The 22,941-nt window shown below is 46.0% G+C and overlaps 4 protein-coding genes across 7 annotated transcripts in view; all 4 read right to left on the bottom strand.

Moving 5' to 3' along the window:
- The window catches only part of lamtor2 (late endosomal/lysosomal adaptor, MAPK and MTOR activator 2), a 2,617-nt gene extending 1,512 nt beyond the window's left edge, over positions 1–1,105 (bottom strand). Inside the window, exon 1 of the mRNA XM_069715010.1 lies at positions 905–1,105. Within this exon, the coding sequence (XP_069571111.1) occupies positions 905–972 (68 nt within the window). The 5' untranslated portion in view covers positions 973–1,105. The remainder of the gene's footprint in view (positions 1–904) is intronic.
- A 289-nt stretch (positions 1,106–1,394) lies between these two features.
- LOC138630616 (transmembrane protein 176B-like) lies at positions 1,395–5,510 on the bottom strand. The gene is made up of 7 exons (XM_069715080.1): positions 5,396–5,510; positions 4,012–4,208; positions 3,403–3,522; positions 2,532–2,588; positions 2,152–2,367; positions 1,934–2,059; positions 1,395–1,825 (listed from the first exon to the last, which is right to left on the bottom strand). The coding sequence occupies exons 2-7, from the start codon at positions 4,186–4,188 to the stop codon at positions 1,775–1,777; spliced, it is 747 nt and encodes a 248-aa protein (XP_069571181.1). The 5' UTR covers positions 4,189–4,208; positions 5,396–5,510; the 3' UTR covers positions 1,395–1,774.
- An 894-nt stretch (positions 5,511–6,404) lies between these two features.
- On the bottom strand, positions 6,405–10,456 carry LOC138630617 (membrane-spanning 4-domains subfamily A member 6C-like). Of its 3 annotated transcripts, none has more exons than XM_069715081.1 (6): positions 10,070–10,455; positions 9,303–9,499; positions 8,437–8,541; positions 8,153–8,209; positions 7,812–8,015; positions 6,405–7,244 (listed from the first exon to the last, which is right to left on the bottom strand). In XM_069715081.1, the coding sequence occupies exons 2-6, from the start codon at positions 9,477–9,479 to the stop codon at positions 7,077–7,079; spliced, it is 711 nt and encodes a 236-aa protein (XP_069571182.1). In that variant the 5' UTR covers positions 9,480–9,499; positions 10,070–10,455; the 3' UTR covers positions 6,405–7,076. The 3 variants fall into 3 exon arrangements, with proteins under 3 accessions (XP_069571182.1, XP_069571183.1, XP_069571184.1); XM_069715082.1 differs by having other exon boundaries at positions 10,360–10,444; XM_069715083.1 differs by lacking the exon at positions 6,405–7,244 and adding an exon at positions 7,256–7,684 and having other exon boundaries at positions 10,070–10,456.
- A 543-nt stretch (positions 10,457–10,999) lies between these two features.
- Positions 11,000–22,929, bottom strand: bag6 (BCL2 associated athanogene 6). Of its 2 annotated transcripts, none has more exons than XM_069714982.1 (25): positions 22,837–22,929; positions 21,800–21,887; positions 21,588–21,705; positions 20,768–20,982; positions 20,050–20,121; positions 19,845–19,967; positions 19,559–19,752; positions 18,940–19,072; positions 18,663–18,863; positions 17,954–18,044; positions 17,434–17,484; positions 16,695–17,041; positions 15,527–15,599; positions 15,073–15,398; positions 14,478–14,745; positions 14,211–14,380; positions 14,076–14,129; positions 13,615–13,723; positions 13,395–13,519; positions 13,038–13,172; positions 12,503–12,559; positions 12,186–12,410; positions 11,924–12,031; positions 11,621–11,767; positions 11,000–11,536 (listed from the first exon to the last, which is right to left on the bottom strand). In XM_069714982.1, exons 2-25 carry the CDS (start codon positions 21,878–21,880, stop codon positions 11,441–11,443), a joined length of 3,519 nt encoding a protein of 1,172 aa, XP_069571083.1. In that variant the 5' UTR covers positions 21,881–21,887; positions 22,837–22,929; the 3' UTR covers positions 11,000–11,440. The 2 variants fall into 2 exon arrangements, with proteins under 2 accessions (XP_069571083.1, XP_069571082.1); XM_069714981.1 differs by having other exon boundaries at positions 17,822–18,044.
- Positions 22,930–22,941: the final 12 nt, after the last annotated feature.

Genomic DNA, 22,941 nt, shown 5'->3' on the forward strand with positions numbered 1-22,941 from the left:
GAGGTTTTATATATATATACTTATATATGTATATATATATATATATATATACATATATAAGTATATATATATATACTTATAATAAAAAACGAATGGAAATTATGATGAGCATGTTTCACTACTTTGTTGATCATAAACACAATAACCTGCAGTTTTTAATAAACAACACAAAACAAGTTAACTGAGGTGAACAGTCCTGCATTTCAATCTTTTCACTCAACACGTGTAATATTTCTAAAAAAATAACCTCCATCACGTCTATTTTATTATCATAGCCAACAGACTAAATATTTACATACGCGGAGCTGCAGCTGTTTACAACACAAACAAACAAACAAACAAGCATCGGTTAGCTCGCTGCTAACGCCGTGCTCACAGCTGTTTACAACACAAACAAACAAACAAACAAGCATCGGTTAGCTCGCTGCTAACGCCGTGCTCACAGCTGTTTACAACACAAACAAACAAGCAGCGGTTAGCTCGCTGCTAACGCCGTGCTCACAGCTGTTTACAACACAAACAAACAAGCATCGGTTAGCTCGCTGCTAACGCCGTGCTCACAGCTGTTTACAACACAAACAAACAAACAAACAAACAAGCATCGGTTAGCTCGCTGCTAACGCCGTGCTCACAGCTGTTTACAACACAAACAAACAAGCATCGGTTAGCTCGCTGCTAACGCCGTGCTCACAGCTGTTTACAACACAAACAAACAAACAAACAAACAAGCATCGGTTAGCTCGCTGCTAACGCCGTGCTCACAGCTGTTTACAACACAAACAAACAAACAAACAAACAAGCATCGGTTAGCTCGCTGCTAACGCCGTGCTCACAGCTGTTTACAACACAAACAAACAAACAAACAAACAAGCATCGGTTAGCTCGCTGCTAACGCCGTGCTCACAGGGTGCTCTGGACTCCGCTCGTGTTCGCTTGGCTGAGAACCTGCGTCAGAGCCTTCGGTCGTAGCATCGCTGTCCTCCCGCTGACGTGACAATAATAACAATAACAAAATTAAATCCAATGGTTTTTTTCAATCACTCAATAAATCGCTCCCGACCTGCCACACACCAACTCGCAGTCAAGTCAGCTGACTTTCCTTTAATATTTGTCTTGGTTCATATCCGGTTTGCCGCCGCAATGGACTCTGGGACATGTAGTCAGCGAATCCGTCCCGGGGGAAAAGTACTCGATTGGTTTCTATTCACCGCTGATTTCTTTGGATTTGAGCCATTTTACATCTCGCTACATGTAAATAAATCTCAATTTATATTTCAGAGACAATTCATTTGCCAATTAAATTTTACGAGCAACAAATAATACTCTTTATCTTAATGGAAATGAATAGATATATTGCATATAGTTAGGCTTAAAAAAAGTGGCAGAGCAAAGAGTAATATTAGTTCATTTAATATATTTCGGGTGCACACAAAACAAAACAGGGTCATCACAAAGAGCATCACTGATTCAACCTCCCATTCACTTTTTTAAAGCATCGTAGAAAGTACATAAAAATATACAAAACAATTATAACAGCTTTGATCCCTTTATTGTTTTGAAAAGAATATGGCTTTATCTTGTTAAAAAAAGCACAAAAAAAGAAACCCTTTTAACCCCAAACACAGCAACAATAAGGCACATAGCTCCTAAAAAAACAACAACAGAAGAAACATCAACAGATTGAAATGGAAAGCAGCATCATTCAGTTTAGTGCAGATCAAGAACCAAAAATAAAGACAGTCGAAAGTGCAAACAAACAATCAGTTTGAGTGAATCAGACGTCTTCCTCCAGCAGCGGTTTGCAGAGCTCCGCCTCATCGGCGCTCTAAAGCGGGGAAATAGGAATATATATATATTTATATACAGTCAGTTTTGTTCTGCACTGTAGAAAATAGTCAAAATAAAGAAATGATCAAAATAAATAAACACTTGCATGAGTCTCTGGTTTCTTCTCGCTGCTGCTCAGAGCTTTGATCCCCATGACGGAGGAGCTGACGGTGAGGCAGATCTCCAGCACCGACAGGACGATCAGCACGCCGTTGATGCTTCTCAGGATCACCTGTAGGGGGCGCAAACAAACAGCATCACCCGTAAAGTCCCAGAACGCATTCGCTCGTTACGTTGGTTAAACCGAGACGAATCCTTTCTCACCCTGATCAGCTCTTTGCCCTCAAAACATTTCTCCCGCAGGATCGTCTCCTCAGGAGATGGCGCTTTTGTTGTCCCCCAATAATTGTAGTGATCGTAGTTGTCATAGCGATTGCAAATCCACCACAGATATATCTGGGCCACGTTGATGCTGTAGAGCACAACGGCGGCGATGGCGAAACAAACTCCCGCCAGATTCAGGATCACATTGACGATGACCTGAAACACAAGAAAGTGGTTCGGGTTACAACAAACATACGTATTGTACGGCGAGTCGCTTCCTCTCTGTTGCTTGGTGGATACTGAGGGTGCTAATTGCCTTTCATTGTGTTTGTCTTGAACTAAAATGAGAGATGTTGTTTATAAAACCTGAACTTACTCACCAGACATGGACTGGGGAACTTCTCGGACAAAATGCACGTGATGCCAAATAATATGAACTAGAAAAAAAAAGACAAGAAAACAAAATCCTTTCAGTTCCATTCTTTTTAAAACAGACATTAAATAAACATTCACCTCTTTTGAGCGGCAGGAGGGTTGCTAGGCAACGCCTCGTCTGACGGACACCAAACACAAAGCAACTGGTGTTGTGTGACTTCAGTCGCGTTTAAACAAGTTACTCCAGAGCAGAACTAAAACCACAGACTGGATATAAAAAGTGTTCGTAGCTTCAGGTCTGAAAAATGAGGCTTTAAACTGCAATACCAGCGAGTGCCACTAGAGGTCGGCTCCAAAAAGCCTCCGGCTCCATAGACTCCCATTCAACTTCTCTCATCAAATCCAAAGTGAATAAAATGTGTCCATCAGTTATCTCGGTGTTGTTAGCTAAAGTCACTCCTTCTTCTTAGTTTTCTGGAGGTCCATCTGAAAATAATCCCTCATTCATTAGAAAAGAAGATTCAAGAAGACCTGTTTTTGGGGGCGTGTCTGTTTGATTGACAGGCCTGCGGTGCAGTCAGGTTTCAGCTATCGGTGGGCGGGACGTAGTATCGTCAGGTTTCCAATCAGATCGGTCAGATCCACCGCTGGCTCCTCCCCCAGCTCGTCCAAATATGGTCACTTCCTGCTCCGAACCGCTCCGAACTAGCAAAGATGTTGACGGACAGAATCTGAACCGGAGGCTTCGTAACGTTCACAAACGTTACAATGACGTCACTGATGGTTCTGACCTCCTCTTTTTGTGGATTTTATGGCATTTAAAGCATCAGACTCTGAAGGAAAATAAAATCACTAATCCGGGATTGAATTGCTTACCAGCCCTCCAAACCAATAAGGATACCCGGAGCAATCCATTTGCCATCCAGAGCCACTGCCAGAGCTGGAGAGGATGGCTCCGAGGCCGATGTTCAGCAACCCCACCATGATATGCAGAGCCTGCGAAACAGGAAGTAAAGTGAGAACATCCATCCATTATCTACACCCGCTTTATCCTGAGCAGGGTCGGGGAGGGGGGGGGAGGGGGGGGGAGGGAGAGAGCCTATCCCAGCTCTCATTGGGCGAAGGCAGGGTTCACCTGGACAGATCTCCAGTCCATCACAGGACCACATAGAGACAGACGGAAACAAAGACCACTCACGCACTCATTCACACCTCAGGGACATTTGTAGAACCACCAGTTAACCTCAGACGCATGTCTTTGGATGGTGGGAGGAAGCCGGAGTACCGGAGAGAACCCACACAGGCACAGGGAGAACATGCAAACTCCTCACAGAAAGGCCCGGGCCCGGATTCAAACCCGGAACCGTTTTACTGCGAGGCGACAATGCTAACCACTGCAAGTGAGAACAATAACAAACTATTCTTCAACTTGTTTATGATGAAGTGGAGAAAGAGAAAGAAGTAAACATGTAGGTCGTAGCTCACCCCCAGCACCGACTGAGAAGCTCTCTGGACCCTCCTCAGGTTCTGAGACACCGAGCAGCACACTGGGCTGTAGCAGAAGCCCTTCAGGATCTGGCACAGAGGAGGCCAAGGACTCTGGGGGTCAGAGGTCAACGTGAACACGGTGACCCCGTCGGCCTTGGTCATCGCCACAGACATCCTGCCTGCTCCCCGAAGACCTGAAAGAGACGAGACAACTTTAAACTCTGAAGACCTCGTCTGAACCCAAACTGCTGACTGTTTGATCAGATATAGATACAGAAAAAAAATTATATTAACAAACACGTAGCTACGGGAATATACATATACATATATATATATATATATATATATATATATATATATATATAAAATGAATACTTGATGTAGAAAAACAGACGTAACGTAAATAAAAGTTGATGTATGAAGACATTAATCAAATTATGTCCTTTTTTTTCCCCTTTAACCATTTATTCCTTCATTACATCACATTTCATTTCATTTCATTACATTTCATTTCATTTCATTACATTTATCTGACTCTTTTATCCAAAGCGACTTACAATAAGTTCATTTCAACCATGAGGGTACAAAACCAGAACAACAAGAATCAAGAAAATACACATTTCTTCCAGAAAGTCAAACTACAAAGTTCTATCAGTAAGTTCTATTTGAAGGTACTAAAGTTCTACTGTGAAGGAGGAAGAGGAGGAGGAGGAAGAGGAGGAAGAGGAGGAGGAGGTGTGTTTTTAGTTTGTGGTGTCCTGATGTCGGTGAGGAGCTCATTCTACCATTTCGGGAAAACACCTCTCTGTATGACGTAATACAGTTGAACGGAAATCACTCTGGATGACCCACATCGTCTTCCTCGTCCGCTCACTGACGCGGCAGCGGTCTTCTTGCTCAGTGCTGCCACCGGTGGCCCGGAGGCTAAATTGCATTCAGCTGTACGCGTAAGTTTTATTTTTCTTTCTTTACATTGAAAAACAGTTTGATAGAAGAAAACATCACAATAACTAAAAACAGATGTCTGTCGAGTATTAAAACAGTAAAATGAAATCCTGAGTAAATATGACAGTAATGCAGGCCTTCTGGTTTACAACGTGTTGTAAACAAATCTCTTTCGCTCTCCAGCTGCGTAAAACATGTGTTTTTTATTATAAATTTAAACGTTCCTGACATTCAGCATTTCTCCCCCCGATATGTTCCTGTACCCTCAATAGTTTAATGTCATAACGTTTATTCAATAACGAACTGAATCAGCGGATTGGTTTTTACTGGTGCAGCAGTGCAGGACCGTGTCGACAAACAGAAACGCTGGTCTTAACATTTTATGAGGTTACTTTGAAAAAAGAAAAACGGAATCAAACATAATTAAACGACTTACCTGAAACAACCGGAGTCCACCTGTTAAAGATCAGGCTGATGGCGTGTTTGTGGCGCAGCTAATGTTTGTAAAAGGCGGAAGGAGGGCTGGAAACTGGTGGCAAACTTCCCAGAAGAACCTCCTCCCATCTGGAGGAATTCAACTTCACTGCGTTTCAGATCATTCAATGAGACAAAAAGTATTGAAACCCAATCTGGACGATCATTTAAAAAAACAAGGTCCATATTCACTCGTATTTGATCATTTACATGCATCATGTGCAAAATCCGCAGATTAATAAACCATTCAATGACATTTTATTCATAAAGCGCCAAATCACGACGTGCGATGTTTTGTTTTAAATAACGAGCATCACTGTGAATTTCACGCTGATGAATAGTTATTAATTTGATTTATTTTGCACAAATTCAAAATTGCACAAGATTTTACCAAAAAAAAAAAAAAAAATCAGTGCAGTGCAGAGAGAGAGGAAAAACAACAACCAGTGGGCTTATTTGAAGCCTCCACCTGGACAATAATGTTAAAAATGGTTATGGAAATTTATTGAATGGAAAATATTTACATCATAATATCGCTAGATAAAAATAATGAAAACAAATAACAACAAAATATAGGTCACAACAATCACAACAAAAACTATAAAGTCAATATAAAAGCAAAAATTCATTAAATTAATTGTGTAGTTGTTCTGCAGCATATTGGTGACGAGTCATCATCTTGTTTGTCTCCATATTTGACACATCAAATATTTAAATTCATATTTTTGTAGCTGGAACTGTTACAAACAATAAAATACAACGTTAAAAAAATATATATATTTTGAGAACCGATGTGAAAGCCGTCAAAGTCTAACGTATAAATAATCATAACAAATACTCAATGTTTTAAATCAGACTATTTGCCAACTCGGCTCGTTTCTCTGAACAACTGGTTGAACTTCCTGTTCACCTTTTATAGGATCATATAAAATAAAAAAGTATAAAACCGTAATGAAACACATGATAGTCAACAGTTTTGATCCTTTTATTTAATTTTTTTTATTAAAAAATAACATGGCTTTATATTATTAAAGAGAGAAAAAAAAAACTTTAATGCCACACCATGAACCTCGTTTGCACCAGAAAACATGGAGATGACAAGGCATGAAAATATAAATATATTCAATTTAGTAAGCAATGAAGTCATACTAGCTGACTCATGTTCCCAGCTGACACCAGCTAACCCAATCACAACATCATCAGTGTGTGTGTGTGTGTGTGTGTGTGTGTGTGTGTGTGTGTGTGTGTGTGTGTGTGTGTTGGTCAACAGCTTCATATTCATACTGCAGCAGCCTGAGTGCTGCTTGCGTCCAAAGTGAGCCTGAAACATTTTAGTGTATTAATGAGAATAATTGATCACTTTTTTGATCGATTATTTATTTATTTAATTATCAATTCTCCTGCTTCTTGGTTGATTTTAAAGATCTTTGATCTTTTGGTTTCTGGACTGTTTGTTGGACAAAACAAACAATCTGAAGTCATCGCTTTGAGTTGTGATTTCTTAATTGTTTTTATTTTTTCCACATTTTTAGACCGAATGACCAACTAAAAACTGAAATAATTGTTAATAAATCAATGATAATATTGATATTTGTTGGGGTCATGCTGCTCACTGAGCATCTAAAACCTGGGTCAGTAACCAGTTAAACAGACGGACGTGTCGGTATTTTCTCAACTTGGTTTTGGTTTTGGTTTTGCGTCTTCTCGTTGCTCCTCAGATCTTTGATCCCCACGACGGCGGAGCTGACGGCGAGGCAGAACTCCAGCACCGACAGGACGATCAGCACGCCGTTGATGCTTCTCAGGAGCACCTGTAGGGGGCGCAAACAAACAGCATCACCCTAAAGTCCCAGAACATCATTTGTTAAAGATAAACGAGGAGAATTACCGTTATGTTTTTTTTTATGCCTCCCGTCCCGTGACCGTGATATCTCGGGAACGCCTCAAAGGGAACTTCCTCAAACTCAGTGAAAACATTCACTCGGTATGAAGGATTAACTGATTTGATTTTGGGGTCAAAGGTCAAGGTCACAATGACCTCCCCTTCTTTTGAACACGATATCTCAGGAACGCCTTGAGGGCCTTTCTTTAAAATTTGGCACAAATGTTCCCTCGGACCCAAAGATGAAGTGAGTAGATTTTGGTGCTCAAAAGGTCAGAGGTGAAGGTCAACACGAACCATCCGTCTGTCCTGTCCGATCCTTGTCCATTCCCTTGAATGCAGAGTCTCAGGAACGCCGTGACGTAAAGTCTACAAACGTGGCACAAACATTCACTCGGACTCGACGATGAACCGGTCACTGCAAGTTTTACCTCCATTTTCCGGCGTGAAGATAAAGTCTCCAAATATTTTGTCTAAAAGTAAAACGAACTCTCACCATCGTCAGTTCTTTGCCCTCCCAGATTTTCTCCCACAGGATCTCCTCTGCAGGTGGTGCTGTCGTGTGCTGCTGGTAGAACTCGTTGTCTTCGCGATCTAACATCAACCGCAGGCGCATGACGAACACGTTGATGCTGTAGAGCACAACAGCGGCGATGGCGAAACCAACTCCCGCCAGATTCAGGATCACGTTGACGACGACCTGGAAAACACGTTGACGTACGATGTAAAAGATCCGAAACGATAAAACGGCAAACGATCGTCTTTCATCGTTTTTAACTTGAACTCAAACGAGAGTAAGACATGAAAGTTAAACAAGATCATATTTAACTTACTCACCAGACACGGACTGGGGAACTTCTCAGATAAAATGCCCGTGATGCCAAATAATATGAACTAGAAAAAAACAAAAAAAGTTACCCATTTCAAATTAAAAGCCGTCATTTCAAAACAAAAGGCCTGGAGGGTTTCATACATGGTGCAGAATTTTGTGGATTTTTTTTGGGCATTTGAAGCTTCACAGTGAACTCACATTGTGCGTCCAGGACGTCCTGACCAACACAACCGTATAAGACTTGGAAGTATACAGAATAAAATCACTAGTTCAGCATTAGCTCACTCACCATTCCTCCCAACCAATAAGGATACGCGTAGACAGAAGGAAGGTCCGAGCTGCAGAGGATGGCACCGAGGCCGATATTCAGCAACCCCACCATGATGTGCAGAGCCTGCGAAACAGGAAATAAAGTGAGAACAACAAACATCTGTGGTGCAGAACCATAAACTGTGTATATATATATATATATATATTTATATATGTATATATAAAAAAGTGTTCGTAGCGTCCAGGTCTGTAAAATGGTTCCGATCCAGAAGTGTCTTCAGCTGCAATACCAGCGAGTGCCACTAGAGGTCGGCTCCAAAAAGCCTCCGGCTCCATAGACTCCCATTCAACTTCTCTCATCAAATCCAAAGTGAATAAAATGTGTCCATCAGTTCTCTCGGTGTTGTTAGCTAAAGTCACTCCTTCTTATTAGTTTTCTGGAGGTCCATCTGAAAATAATCCCTCATTCATTAGAAAAGAAGATTCAAGAAGACCTGTTTTTGGGGGCGTGTCTGTTTGATTGACAGGTCTGCGGTGCAGTCAGGTTACAGCTATCGGTGGGCGGGACGTAGTATCGTCAGGTTTCCGATCAGATCGGTCAGATCCACCTCTGGCTCCTCCCCCAGCTCGTCCAAATATGGTCACTTCCTGCTCCAAACCGCTCCGAACTAACAAAGATGGTGAAGGACAGAATCTGAACTGGAGGATTCATAACGTTCACAAACCAACGATGACATCACTGCTGGTTGATGGTTGTGCAGAACATTCTGCTATACTGGACCACTTTGTCTCACAGTTTCCAGTGAAACAAATAATTTACTTAAAAGTTTGAATAAGAATGAAGTGGAGAAAGAGAAAGAAGTAAACATGTAGGTTGTAGCTCACCCCCAGCACCGACTGAGAAGCTCTCTGGACCCTCCTCAGGTTCTGAGACACCGAGCAGCACACTGGGCTGTAGCAGAAGCCCTTCAGGATCTGGCACAGAGGAGGCCAAGGACTCTGGGGGTCAGAGGTCAAGGTGAACACGGTGACCCCGTCGGCCTTGGTCATCGCCACAGACATCCTGCCTGCTCCCCGAAGACCTGAAAGAGACGAGACAACTTTAAACTCCGATGGATCCGATTAAAGACCTCGTCTGTGTAGAAAAGACACCAAAAGGAAAAAATATCCTCTGGTGATGTCATCATCTCAGATTGGAGACACTTTCCACCAAAAGACCAACAAGAGGGATAAAATGCAATTTTGTTTTTTTTACTTTTTTAACGGTTTATATCTACATTTTTTTTTCCTTATAATTAAGTCATTCGTCAACTTGCATGCCAGGAACAACTAAACTGCTCGGCTGCTGTCATTGGGAATATTTAGTTTGAGACTATTATTTCTTGCAATCTGTCTCGTGTGTCCTGCAGCTTTCTGGACGTTTAATAAAAAAAAGATATTAGAGGTGCTTCAGTGATTTTAAACATCCCGCTTACATCAGTGAGGTCTTAAACTGTCCCTGTTAATTCCTCACCTGTCTCAAGCAGCCTACAGGTGTACCTAATAAACTGGTGTTTACATACGTACGAGTTGGGAGTTTCTGGAAGTAAAAATGTTTCAACAAAACGTGGAGAAATATTTGATTCGTTTGATGAAGGGAAGTTGAAACCTACCAGGAGAGAAACCGTCGATGTCAGAAGGTTGTAAAGATGAAGAAAACGCGAGTTATTTATTGTGACGGACTGACGAGGATTGTTTTGGGAAAATACTTTCTGCAGCGGTCTGCTCAGTGCTGCCGCCGGTGGCCGGAAGCTAAATTACACGCGTCCTTTACACTTATTTCCATCGGATTAACTTTCTTCTTTCGGTTTTACATCTCCAAATTTAAAGAAGATAGTAATATGTTTGTCAAATCTTCTAAAAGTAGCGTTACAAACGGAATCAAATCTATTTAAACGAGTACCTGCCAGAGTGGAAACAAAACCGGAAACGATGGTTGAGGCTGATTGAGTGTCTGTTTGGAAAAATAAAAATGGAGGGAGGCTGGGAACATGTTTGTCAAACCAGTTCCTCGAAGAACCTCCTCCCGTCTGGAAGCCAGAAAGAAACACCCCTTGCTGCGTTTGAGGACATTTAGTGACAGCGTTGCTGTTACACGATGTGTCCACCAGAGGGCAGTGTGCGATTTTTCTTTTCAGTTGTCCCAAACGCAGTGGGTCCTTATAAAAATGCAAAATGTTCATGTCATTTATTATCAGTTTTTGCAACTCTCACTTGAACCAACATTGACCTCAAAGACTTTTAATTTCTAAGGTACCAATCTATTAACACATCAATATTCATCTATTTATTTTACTTACAACTTATGGAGCGATAGGAGCGCCATAAAAAAATAATAAATCTGTTAGAGAATAAGGAAATGAATGTGGAAATTTAAGGGCAATAAATAAAAAAGGTGGAAATATTAGGACAAATAAAGTGTACAGCAATACGGTAAAAACAAAGACTACTTGTTTCTGAAATATCATCTTTGACAAACTAGTCTGAGCTGCTTGGAGCCGTCCTCCCCCCAGATATCATCCCGACGCAGACAGACGGCACTCTGGTGTTTTATGAAGGTTTTTATTAAGCGTACTGTACATTCATGTACCAAACAGCATCACATGAAAGTCGTCTTTGTGCTCAAGAGTTTTGAGAGGAAGAAGGCAAAAGGCCGCGAAACGACGAGGATTCAGGCTGCGTATTAACAAAGCGACATCAGGAGAAGAAGGTGAAACCAAAAAAACAAAACAGACAAACACACCAAATCCAGACAGAAATAAAGTGACTCCAAACTCAGATCTGGTGTCACGCCGGTTTCAGTCGGGAACGTTGTGGACCGAAGTGAACGCGGAGCAGTAGAGAGGCACCGGGGAGGAAGTCACATCAGCAGGAGTCGACGGAGCTGCTCGGACCAGCAGGAGGAAGATGATGAAGATCCAGGAGGAGGAAGATGAAGGAAGCCGATGAAGACTCAGGAGGAAGATGGCGAAGCGTGGATGTGATTAGGAGTCGGAGGAGAACGCTCTGTGGGCGTTGGGGAACTGCTGAGAGCTGAAATCTGGATCTTCTCTCACTCGCTTCTTGATGTCGGCTTTGACCTGAGAGGAGGAAGAGGAGGAAACGTAAGAGGAGGAAGAGGAGGAGGAGGAAGAGGTGAAACAGGAAGTCATGTGACCCCTCACCTGCTCTGAATACGCCTCCTTCACCTCAGGATTCTCCAGGTCGTCCTCCAGCAGCTCAGCGGAGCTGATGGGACGAACTCCTGCTGAACGGGCGGCTTGACTGACAGCGTCGGAGAGGGAGAGGAGGCACGCTGCTCCCTGTCCCGTCTGAAAACACACACACACACACACACACACACACACACACACACACACACACACACACACACACACACACACACACACACACACACACACAGGGGCTGAAGAAGAGGAGACCAGGTGAGGTTCACATGTGATGATGAAGAAGACGATGTGATTTACCTTCCTGCGTTTGGCCGGCATGCCGTGCAGGTAGGCGTCAGACAACGGAGGCTGAGACTTCATCTTCCTCTGAGTCATCATGTCACACCGGATGATGGGCACCCACTCCTGCACACACACACACACACACACACACACACACACACACACACACACACACACACACACACACACACACACACACACACACACCTTTAAAAATCAGTTTTAACAAAAAAAGAAAAGGAAGGAGGAGGGGGAGCGGGGGGGGGGGGGGTCTTACAGGAGGAACAGCAGCAGCCCAGGCCTCCGACTCTCCGGCCGACTCCTCGCCACCTCCCTCTGCTCCCGCCGCCGCCATGTCTCCACCTAACGGCGCCGCTCCGCCCGACGCTCCCAGCTCCCCGGGTGGCGCCCTGGTCTCCCGTGGCGACGGCCTGGTGTCGCGTGACACCGACATGGCCTCCTCCACTGTGGTGGCCGCGGCCGGCGACAGCGTGTCTCCGATCTGCGGAGGGGGAGGACAGGACAGCAGGGATGAAGGAGGGACGAAGAGGAGCAGGCGCCGAGCGTCCGACCCGGTTTTCCTGGCGGACTCACCGTCGCGCTCGCAGCTCGTCCGGGTTCCTGCACGCCGGCTGCAGACGACTGATCCCTCTGTGAAGAGAAGACATCTAATATTTATGAGCCGTTTCAGACCGTGTGGAGTAACGTGATCTGTGACCATCAGACATCGGGGACGTCCGTCTCTGCAAGACGCTGATAAAGGAAACAGCCACTTCTCTTACTGGGACACGCGGAGAAAAAAGTCCAAAGGATATTTCCAGAATAAAAATTACATTTCCAGATTAAACTTTTGAGACTAAATCAAACGTGTAGTTTTGAGTGTGATTCTACAGCGAAGTCAACAGATTGCTCTTTAAGGTAATTAAATAAGTTTCAGGACAGAAACGCAAAACTCGCCGGAAATGGACGAATGGAAGCGGTTTCCACGGTTACGCCCGCACGCAACACATCGTTCGATCGCCGAAGGAGCTCGATTCGTTTGATTTCTCAACATTTTTCACTTTGATGAAACGTGAGCTTCGTTTGTTCGTACGAAGGAAGCGTTTGTCTTGGAGTCGTGCTTGGTCACCTGCGTGAGGACGATGTAGCTCTGGATCTGCTCCTGGGAGACGGGGATGTGGTCCAGGATCACCTGCAGCCTCATCGTCATCATGCTGGTCATCCAGTTGACCAGACTCGGGCTGATGTCGCTCGACATCCTCCGCTGCAACGCAAACAAAAGAACCACGTGAGCTTTTTATTTCATCTCAGATGTGACGAGTCGACACGTGTCGTGGTCTAAAGAATCAACATATGAGATAAGTCTTTCTGGAAATCATGGACGCTGCATCCTCCGGGTTAAAGAGGAGAGGGACCATCCAGCTTGTTATCGGCGCTCTTTGGGAACGGGGTTGTAAGTGAAGGTGTGCTGCGGAGTGCTACTGACTATTCGGTGGTTGATGACGGCGGTCAGCGCTCTCTGGTCGCCTCTCAGGCAGTGCAGGTTGAGGGCGAGACACTCGAACAGAGCCTGGTTGCACATCTGCAGCAGCTGCGGCCCAAACGTGTCATCTGGAGAAAGAAAGAAGAAGTTTGTGATTTTATCGCCTTCCCCCCTCACAGCTGTTTACTCCTACAAAATAACCCAAATCCGAAGTGGCGTTTACCCGTGCAGCGCAGGATGTGCGTGGCGATGTGCGTCAGCTGCTGCCTGAAGAAGGACATGTTGGTCTGGGTGGCGTCGACGCCGTCCAGCACGGTGACCGAAGACTCTCTCTGTCGGGAACAACACGACTCGTTACGAGCATTTACACAAAAATAAAACAACATTTTAAAAAAGCAGTCGTTTTTGAGCCGAAGCGCCTGAAATGTTGATTTTCCTGCATGTTTGCTTTTGTCAGCAGAGAAAAAAAATAAAAATAAAAAAAGCAACATGTGATTGTTGACACCAGATAGAAAAACAACAATATTACAGTTTTGCTCAAATTTAAACTGAACTCCATGATGTTCCAGGACCCCAAAAAAAGATGAAACCCTCTGACTTTAATGTCTAGAAGAGACTTGTTATAATTCCCAGATATTCTCAGGGAGCCCCGAGTATTTAACGAGGAGGACGTTAAGGACTCACAAAGCTCTCGGTGATGTACTCCTCCAGTTCGTTGACGAGACTGTCGGCGGCAGCCTGTCGGACGAGAAAAACACTTTTAAATAAATTCAGTATTTAAGAGGGGAGAAAAAAGATGGACGTGTCGGTGGTACTGACGGAGATGTTCTGGTCGGTGGGCTCGCGGCCGTTGAGGTAGTTCTGGGTGAAGAACTGGGAGAGCTGCGGCTGGATGCGGCCCAGTGGCTGGTGCTGCCCGTGGAGCAGCATCACCAGGTCGGACATGGTGAACGTCTGGCACACCAGCATCAGCAGCTCCCCGAAGAACCCTGCGGACGAACCGCCGTTCAAAACCAACACAAAAACAGAAACGGCACCTCCTGATCGGTGCGCCGACGCGATGACATCATCGTCCGCTGCTCAAACCTGTGGGGTCCTCGGGGCTGATGAAGATGTTGGTGGCCTGCGACAGACGCTGCATGAACTGGGCGATGCTCTCCGTGTCGTTCTGGCCTTGGCCCAGCGAGCCCATCATGGTGCTCAGGACGCCGCGGACGATGCCGATGAACAGCCCCGGGTTGAGCGCCTCGGCTGCTGCTGCCGCGGCGGGATTGGCCGCCGGGTTGGGTCCGGTGCCGGGACCCGGAGCGCTATCAGAGGGAGGCGGGGGGGGAGAGAAGACGGGCTGGGAGGCCTAGAAATGGAAATAGAAAATGTGTAAAAACACTGTTTTCAGAATCTTATTTATCTATTATTTATATTATGAATATTTTTAGAGATGGATCCTTTTGAGCAAAGCAGCAACCATCAGTGATGTCATCAACCATCAGTGATGTCATCGTTGGTTTGTGAACGTTATGAATCCTCCAGTTCAGATTCTGTCCGTCACCATCTTGTTAGTTCGGAGCAGGAAGTGACCATATTTGGACGAGCATTTTTATAAACAGTCCGTGGTTGTAAACTTGGACAGCTTCCAACAGGCTCTGATAAATGCACTCATGTCAAACATTCAGACTCTGACCTGCTGCATGAAGTCGCTCACTCCCTGGATCAGCGCCGGGATCCCAGATGTGGTGAGAGTCACTGAGGGGGCCCCAACGGGACCGACACCGGGCCCGCCGGCTGCCCCCAGGAGAGAGCCCAGGAGCTGGCCCAGGTCGGGGGGAATCTCCTGGGGCGGCGCTCCGGTGGAGCCCGTCTCTGTTTGGTTGCCGGTGGTCGTGGTGGAGTCGGCAGTGGGCGGCGGCGTCGGACCCGAGGTGGAGAAAGAAAAGGAGGAGGAGGAGGAGGAGGTCTGGGAGGAGGAGGCGGATGTGGACGTGGAGGAAGTGGATGAGACCGGTTGACCTGCAAAAAAAAACAACCAAAAAAACCCATGGAAATATTAATGTTGAGCAATTTAGACCATTATAACTATTATAATTACATAACAATGCTGCAGGTGGAGTCCAGATGTAAAAAGTGGAGCAGCTCACCCATTTGTCCCGGCAGCAGAAGCTGTCCAACCAGCCCGCTGATCATCTGGTTCAGAGCAGCCGGGTTAAAAGCCTGCGAAGCAACATTTTTAACACGTTTTAAAAGCATTGACTAACGGAGCTGCCAGCTGCCTAGCTTTACACATCCTACGACGAGTTTCCTTGACTGTCGACCAATAGGACGACAGCGTGTCGCCATGATTGACAACTTCTTGACCCTCCTCCCCCGACGACACAGGAACTCAAACAATACCATGAATGATGTTTGTGGTCTTGGTCGTAGTTTTTCGTGTTGCCAGTCTCCTTACGACGACTCGTCTATCCTAGCCTCACTTGAGGGACTGACACCTCTCTATGCTGCTCTTTTCTCTCTGCTCTCCTCTCACCTCCAACCGGTTGAGAGCAGATGCTCCGCCCACCTCTGATCCTGGTTCTGTTAACAGAGGCTCCGCCCACCTCTGAGCCTGGTTCTGTTAACAGATGCTCCGCCCACCTCTGATCCTGGTTCTGTTAACAGAGGCTCCGCCCACCTCTGATCCTGGTTCTGTTAACAGAGGCTCCGCTCACCTCTGAGCCTGGTTCTGTTAACAGAGGCTCCGCTCACCTCTGAGCCCACCTCTGATCCTGGTTCTGTTAACAGAAGCTCCGCCCACCTCTGAGCCTGGTTCTGTTAACAGATGCTCCGCCCACCTCTGATCCTGGTTCTGTTAACAAGATGCTCCGCCCACCTCTGATCCTGGTTCTGTTAACAGAAGCTCCGCCCACCTCTGAGCCTGGTTCTGTCTGAGGTTTCCTGTTAAGAGGGAGTTTTTACTTTCCACTGTACGAGGTTTCTCTCCCTGTAAAAGGAACTTTCTTTCCTTCCAGCTTGCTCGTGTGGGAATCGATGAACTGAAAAAACATGGAGGCCGTTTGTTTACCACATCAACTCTAATCTGTCCCATATCTCAAATGTCAACAAATAAACTTCACTGCCATCATATCCACAAAACCTTTTTACTCTTTCTCGCACTGACTGTGTTTACTAGTCAGCATGCAAACATTGTAAACTACCAATAGACAGTAGTCTTGTGTTAGTTATTTAGTCGTGGATGCACATATGAATAAAATAACAAAAAAAAAACACAACGCTCCAAAGAAGGAGCTGATGCTGGAGCGTTCCTCCCACCTGCCCCGGCTGCTGGCCCGGCATGGCGGCCCTCACGTTGATGGTGGTTCCCCGGCTCCCGAAGGCCGGAGGGGGCATGTTGGGTGCGAAGGGGGGTCGGGTGAACAGGACCCGGGCCTGGGGTTGGGGGCCAGCATGGGGAGGCGGAGGCGGGGCCGTAGGGGTGGTGGTGGGCGTGTTCGGGCCCGTGGTGGTGGTGGAGGAGTTGGCCGTGGAGCTGTATCCGGACGGGGTGGGCTGGGGGGTGGCGGGTTGGCTGGCGGCGGTCGCGGCGCTGGAAGCCAGGGCGGTGGCATACTGGCTGATCTGCTGCATGAGGTTCCTCATGAAGTCAGGAGGGAGGGCGCCTGAAAGAAACGACACCGACCAGGCGGTCAGAAAAACAGGGTTCACCTTCTGTTACCAGCAGGACGCCGATTTATTACCACAAACCTTACTGGTAAAAGTCATTTAAAAAGAATAAACTGGACATTAAGAGGTCTCACGACCTCACTGACACGTCAAGTGGAGAATTCAGGACATACAATCAGATGGTTTTTCGATCGCTTGGTTCTGTTGGAGGTGTCTTCCTGTTAAAGAGAGTTTTTACCTTCTAGCTCGCGTGGTACTTGTTGAATTGTTGGGTTCCTCTGTACGATGCTGTAAAGTTCTGCTGTAATGTGCTGAGTGCTGTGAAATAACCTGTGTTGTGATTTGGCGCTTTGTAAATAGAACAGAATAGATTTGAACTAGTTTTTACCTGCTTGTCCAGGAATCTGCTGTCCAGCTGCTGCAGGGTTTCCACCCGGGGCTGCACACAGAAACAACACACCAATAAAACAAACTGCTACAGCTGACCGAACTGCTTCTGCAGCATCAGAGCTGTCACTCAACCAAAAACATCTTGGTTGTGAGTCAGTTAAAGGTCCGGTTGACCAGCCGTCACCGAACGAGACGAGACGAGATGAGACGACACACACACACACACACACACACACACACACACACACACACACACACACACACACACACACACACACACACACACACACACACACACACACACACACACACACACACACACACACACACACAGAGGCTTGGAGTTAGCGGAGCATTCAATCAGGGGCGGGTTGGGGACAACACACCGTCCGTGTTCATCTGCATCATGACCACCGGGACTGCCTGGTGGCTGATCCTGATGACCCGGGGGCCGGCCTGTCCCTGTCCAGCCTGCTGATTGGACGGGGTAGCCTGTGTGGGGGGGGTCTGTCCCTGACCTGCCTGCTCCGACTGGCCAGCCGGCTGGGTGGGCGGGGCTTGTCCGTCCGTGTGGTTGGCCCCAACATTCACCGTGGCGCCCAGGTTCATCTGCGGGTGAAGACGTGAACGCAGTCGGTCTGATTATGAGGCGGGTTTATGATGCCGGTCCATCACAGATATAAAATTATTAAATATATTATATTTAATATTAAATTTGAAACAGAGCTGCAGCATGAATTTCATAGTCAGCTTGATAAAGTGTTTTACATTCATCTGATGTTTTTAACAGTCACTGCAATGAAAATGATGCACAAAAATCAAACCATAAGAATATACAATAGAATGGTTTCCAGCTCAAACTCATTCATTCACTCAATTAACTCAAAAGTTATTTATTCAGCTTTGTATTTATTGTTGATCCTTTTTTACTAATTCTTCTGTTTTTTTAAAAATAGTTCATACTTATAACTGTATTATTTTTAGACAATAAAGTTAATGTTAAACTATATAACCTGCTTCCATTACATCTCTTTGTGTTTGATGACCTTTGTGTTTCATGTACTCGTCGTCTTTTTCATTCACGATTATGTATTTTAAAAGCACTGAATTTCATTGTACAGCCGCGCAACGACAAATAAAGGCATTGAATTAAACTGAGCTACATGTATCTACAGAATATATGTATTTTTTTACTCCTTAAAGATCGACGTCAGCGATATCACGTACTTGCACGGGGATGTGATGGTGCACGGCTCCGGGGAGGTTGACCGGCGTGGTGTAGTGGGAGAACGGCCGGGCCACGTGCAGGTGGCGGGGAACCGGACTCATCAGGTTCAAACGCAGGTCGCTCAGGGCCACCAGGGCGTTGCCAAGGAGACGGAGACACTCCCACGTCATGATGAGAGTGCGCTGGTCCTCCTCTCGCTCCTGCGTGAGACGCGACACGTCAGCGAGTAACAACATTGTTAGCCTTCTGGTTATCGCGCCGGGTTCGGACTCTCACCGCGTTGTTGTTGTACTCGGCGGCGGTGGCCGTCTCCAGGATGCCGTGAGCTCTCTGGATGAACGGCTGCAGCCTCTCCTCGACCCGCCGCAGCTCCGACAGCATCTCCGCCAGCTCGGCCGGACTCGGATGACTGGAGGAGGAGGACAGGCGGAGAAAACGGGTCACCATCAAAACACGACGGCGGCCGACTCGTCATTCTGATTGGAGGACTTCAGGTCGACTGTTTCACACGTAAAAATCCGGCCTTAAGAGTTCAATAATGCTCCGTTTGTTTAAGAACTTGAATAAATAAAAAAAAAAACTCTCCGCTTTGGTACAGTTCATCTTGGAAGTTGCAGATAAGAACGCAGCCAGAAAGTAATCTGCAATTTATATCGTGATATTTATTATTGGATCGGTTTATGAAAAGGTTTAAATAAATCCTGATTGATGTGTTCATATTCTTGATTCTGTTTGGACTTTTAAACCTATTTAACTCTGAATATCAGGCTTCATGTAAACGTGGCTGGTGACACAGAAATATACAAGCATCAATTTACACTCCTGTGTGATTTGCAGCGTCATCTGGATGTTGGATGAATCCTGAAGTGTGAAACGTAAATAATCGGAGTCTCACTTGGGTCCGGGCTGCGGTGTCGGTCCCTCCGGCTGGGTCGAAGAGGAGGGCGGAGGCGGGGGAGTTGTCGGCGGTGGGGAGGTGTCCATGGGCTGGGTGGAGGGAGAGGGGGTGGAGGTGGTGGACGAAGACGAGGGAGGAGGAGGAGCGGCGGCGGCGGTCTCCATTTGGGAGGACGAGTCACTGGGCCGACCCTGAAAGAGACAGAGAAGGTGTCACCGATGAGGAGGGAATTCTAGAGGCGGAGTCGTCTGGAAGCGGAGTCATCTGGAGGCGGACATCTCACCTCCATCCTGTGGATGACTTCGTTGATGTCCCTCAGCAGGTTCTCGGCCAGCACCAGCCGCAGCCTCGGCTCGCTCTGCACCGGCTGGTCCATGTCGATGTGGACGTTCACGGACCCGTTGCTCTGGAACAGAAAGAGGTGGCGGTTAACGGACGACTTTTAACGTCGCGTCGCCGAGGACGACCGGGCAGGGAGAGGATCTTACCCCGGTGCTGGTGGTGACTCTGGCATTCCTGGCATTCTCCCCCATACCAGAGACCATCTGCTGGACCGACATCTGAACGAGAGGAGGAACGAACGTTAAAAAAACAAAAAACAAACACACTTAACATGCAAAAAAAAACTTCTGACAACCAGTAAACGAAGACTTAATAACAGCTGGTCAACACATTGAATATAAAATATCAACCAGCAGTAGCGTCACCCGTCGGTTTGTGAACGTTATGAAACATCCTGTTCAGATTGTGTCCATCGCAGGAAGTGACCATATTTGGACGAGCTGGGGGAGGAGCCAGCGGTGGATCTGACCGATCTGATCGGAAACCTGACGATACTACGTCCCGCCCACCGATAGCTGTAACCTGACTGCACCACAGGCCTGTCAATCAAACAGACACGCCCCCAAAAACAGGTCTTCTTGAATCTTCTTTTCTAATGAATGAGGGATTATTTTCAGATGGACCTCCAGAAAAACAATCTAGAAAAGTGAATTTAGCAAATGACACAAGAAAAATTGTACTGACTGAAAACTTGATGAGAGAAGTTGAATGGGAGTCTACGGAGCGACTTTAGTCAAATGAAAAATGTCACTTCCTGTTGCCAGCAGGTGGCACTATGACCATGACCGAATATTACCACATACATGTCTCCAGGGCCTAAGGAGCTGAAATCAGGTGATTGCGTAACAGCGGTGACGGGCCCACCTGTATCTGCTGGGGGTCCATGATGTTGACGGGGAGGTTGAACGTGCCCAGCATCACGTAGCTGTTGGCGTTGCGGTCGTGCGGAGGCACTTGTGACGTTCCCTGGGAGGACGAGGACGGCCCGCTGTCGGCCGAGGAGCCCCCCGGTCCCGAGCCGGGCTGGGAGGGGGGGGGCGGCGCCCGCTCCACCAGGTGGATCACCTTCCCGCCCACATCTGGAGACGACAACAGAGCGCGGTGACGTCGCAGACGTGTTTCGAGAAACAACAGAAAATTCTAGCTGCTTTATAATACTTCACTGAAAGTATTTAGAATTAGTCCAAATACACAAAATAAAACCGCGTAAACGCAGAGACGGCTTCTTTTAAAAGCACCTGCAAATATCCTCATTCTTTAATAATCCGCTGATTATTTTCTTAATTATTAAGTTGGTTTTGTCTATAAAACATATCATGAAAGGTGAATATCATCATTTACAAGTACATTTTATTGTTTGACCGACAGTCCAAAACTAAAACATATCCAGTTTTCTTACAATGCAGAGCAGCAAATCTTTATGTTTTCCTGTCAGCTGACTGATATAATTAATCCACTAAATCCCTGCAGGTCTACGACGCAACACACACACAGCTGTTCTCCAACAGAAGTGGTCGACAACAGAACATAAAACAACGCTTCAGAAATCAGAACGGCAAATCTCAAAAAGAAAATCTCAAACCTACTTGATAATGTCATTTATAAATAAAAAAAAAAAAAAGGCAAAAAACACCAACCAGTAAATTTCTCCTTTAAATGAGATGAAATCATTTGAACGACTTACTGTAGTCCGCCAGCGTCCTATCGTCCTGCAGCACTCGGCCCTGGTAGATGAGCCTCTGTTTGTCCACCGGGATCCCGACTGAAGGGGCGATGTGCTCCTTGAAGTCTTTCACTGTCAACTACAATTTAAAAAACAAAAGAAAAGATAGAACGGGTCAGAAGCGGAGCCGCTGGCCCGACAACGAGCGTTTCTACTCCCAGTCCCGTTTTCACCTGAGCGCCGACGGTGTAGGTTCGACTCTGAGAGTCCAACGTCTTCACCGTCACCTCGATGTCCGAACTTTGGTCTTCCATCGTGTTCCTGTCGTCACCAAATCAAAAATTGGGTTCGGGGTGAACGTCGATATTTCAACAATATATTATAGGGGGGTGGGGGGGGGGGAATTGATGCTTTTTTTTTCTTGCTTTTTTTAAAATATATATTCAGTGACATTAAAAATTAAAATTAAAAAAAAAAGTCAGGGTTATAAAACTCAAACGAGAGTTCAGGAAATGACTTCAGGTTAAAACCAGGAAAAGACACGTTGATGCCACATCAGGATGTTTACATGTAAACATGTTTTCATGTAAACATGTTGTCATGTAAACATGTTTACATGAAGAAAACAGCAGTAAAACCTCTGAAGCAGCAGGTCGAGTTCTTCCTCATGTGGGTTCAGGGTGAAGAAATTCTACAAACAACGTTTATTATTATTATATTATTATTATTATATTATTATTATTATATTATTATTATTATTATTATTATTATTGAAGGGGAATAAAAGTGGATTCTAAACGAGCTGAAGATGTTTACGGAAGGAAACCCGTGTTTTCCAGCCGGTGTCTGGACCGTTAAAACCTGCACCGGGTCGGTTCGGACCGGACGGAACATCCCGGGAGGGCTCGGGTTAGTTAGCAGACCGTTAACCAGCTAACCAGAGGGCTCGGGTTAGTTAGCAGACCGTTAACCAGCTAACCAGAGGCGGTTGACGTTAGCCAACTAGCCAGCTGTAACCTGCTGGGCCAGACCGCGACACGTTCGTCGTTAGTTACCGACTCGGTCGTTAGTTACCGACTCGGTCGTTAGTTACCGACTCGTTAGCAGCATGTAGCTTCGTTTAGGTTAGCAACCAGGTAAACGGAGCCAGCTAGTGAGGCGGCTAAGCTAATGCTACGTAAAGTAAAACGTTGTATTTAGCTCATCGCGTCAGAAGACAACAACGTAAATTAGTTTCTATTAAGAAAAAGACGTCTTGCGAAACGTTTACCTTCAAAAATCCCGTGTCACTGTCCTCGGCGCTGATCCGGTGTCTGCAGCTGTTTCTAATCATCGGTTAGCATGCGGAGGACCACCGGCGGCTAATGGTATTTAC

Source organism: Brachyistius frenatus, unplaced genomic scaffold, assembly GCF_029030835.1.
Source record: "Brachyistius frenatus isolate BFR_SWC_R1_liver_20210118 unplaced genomic scaffold, ASM2903083v1 Contig_137, whole genome shotgun sequence".
NCBI classification, from domain to species: domain Eukaryota; kingdom Metazoa; phylum Chordata; class Actinopteri; family Embiotocidae; genus Brachyistius; species Brachyistius frenatus.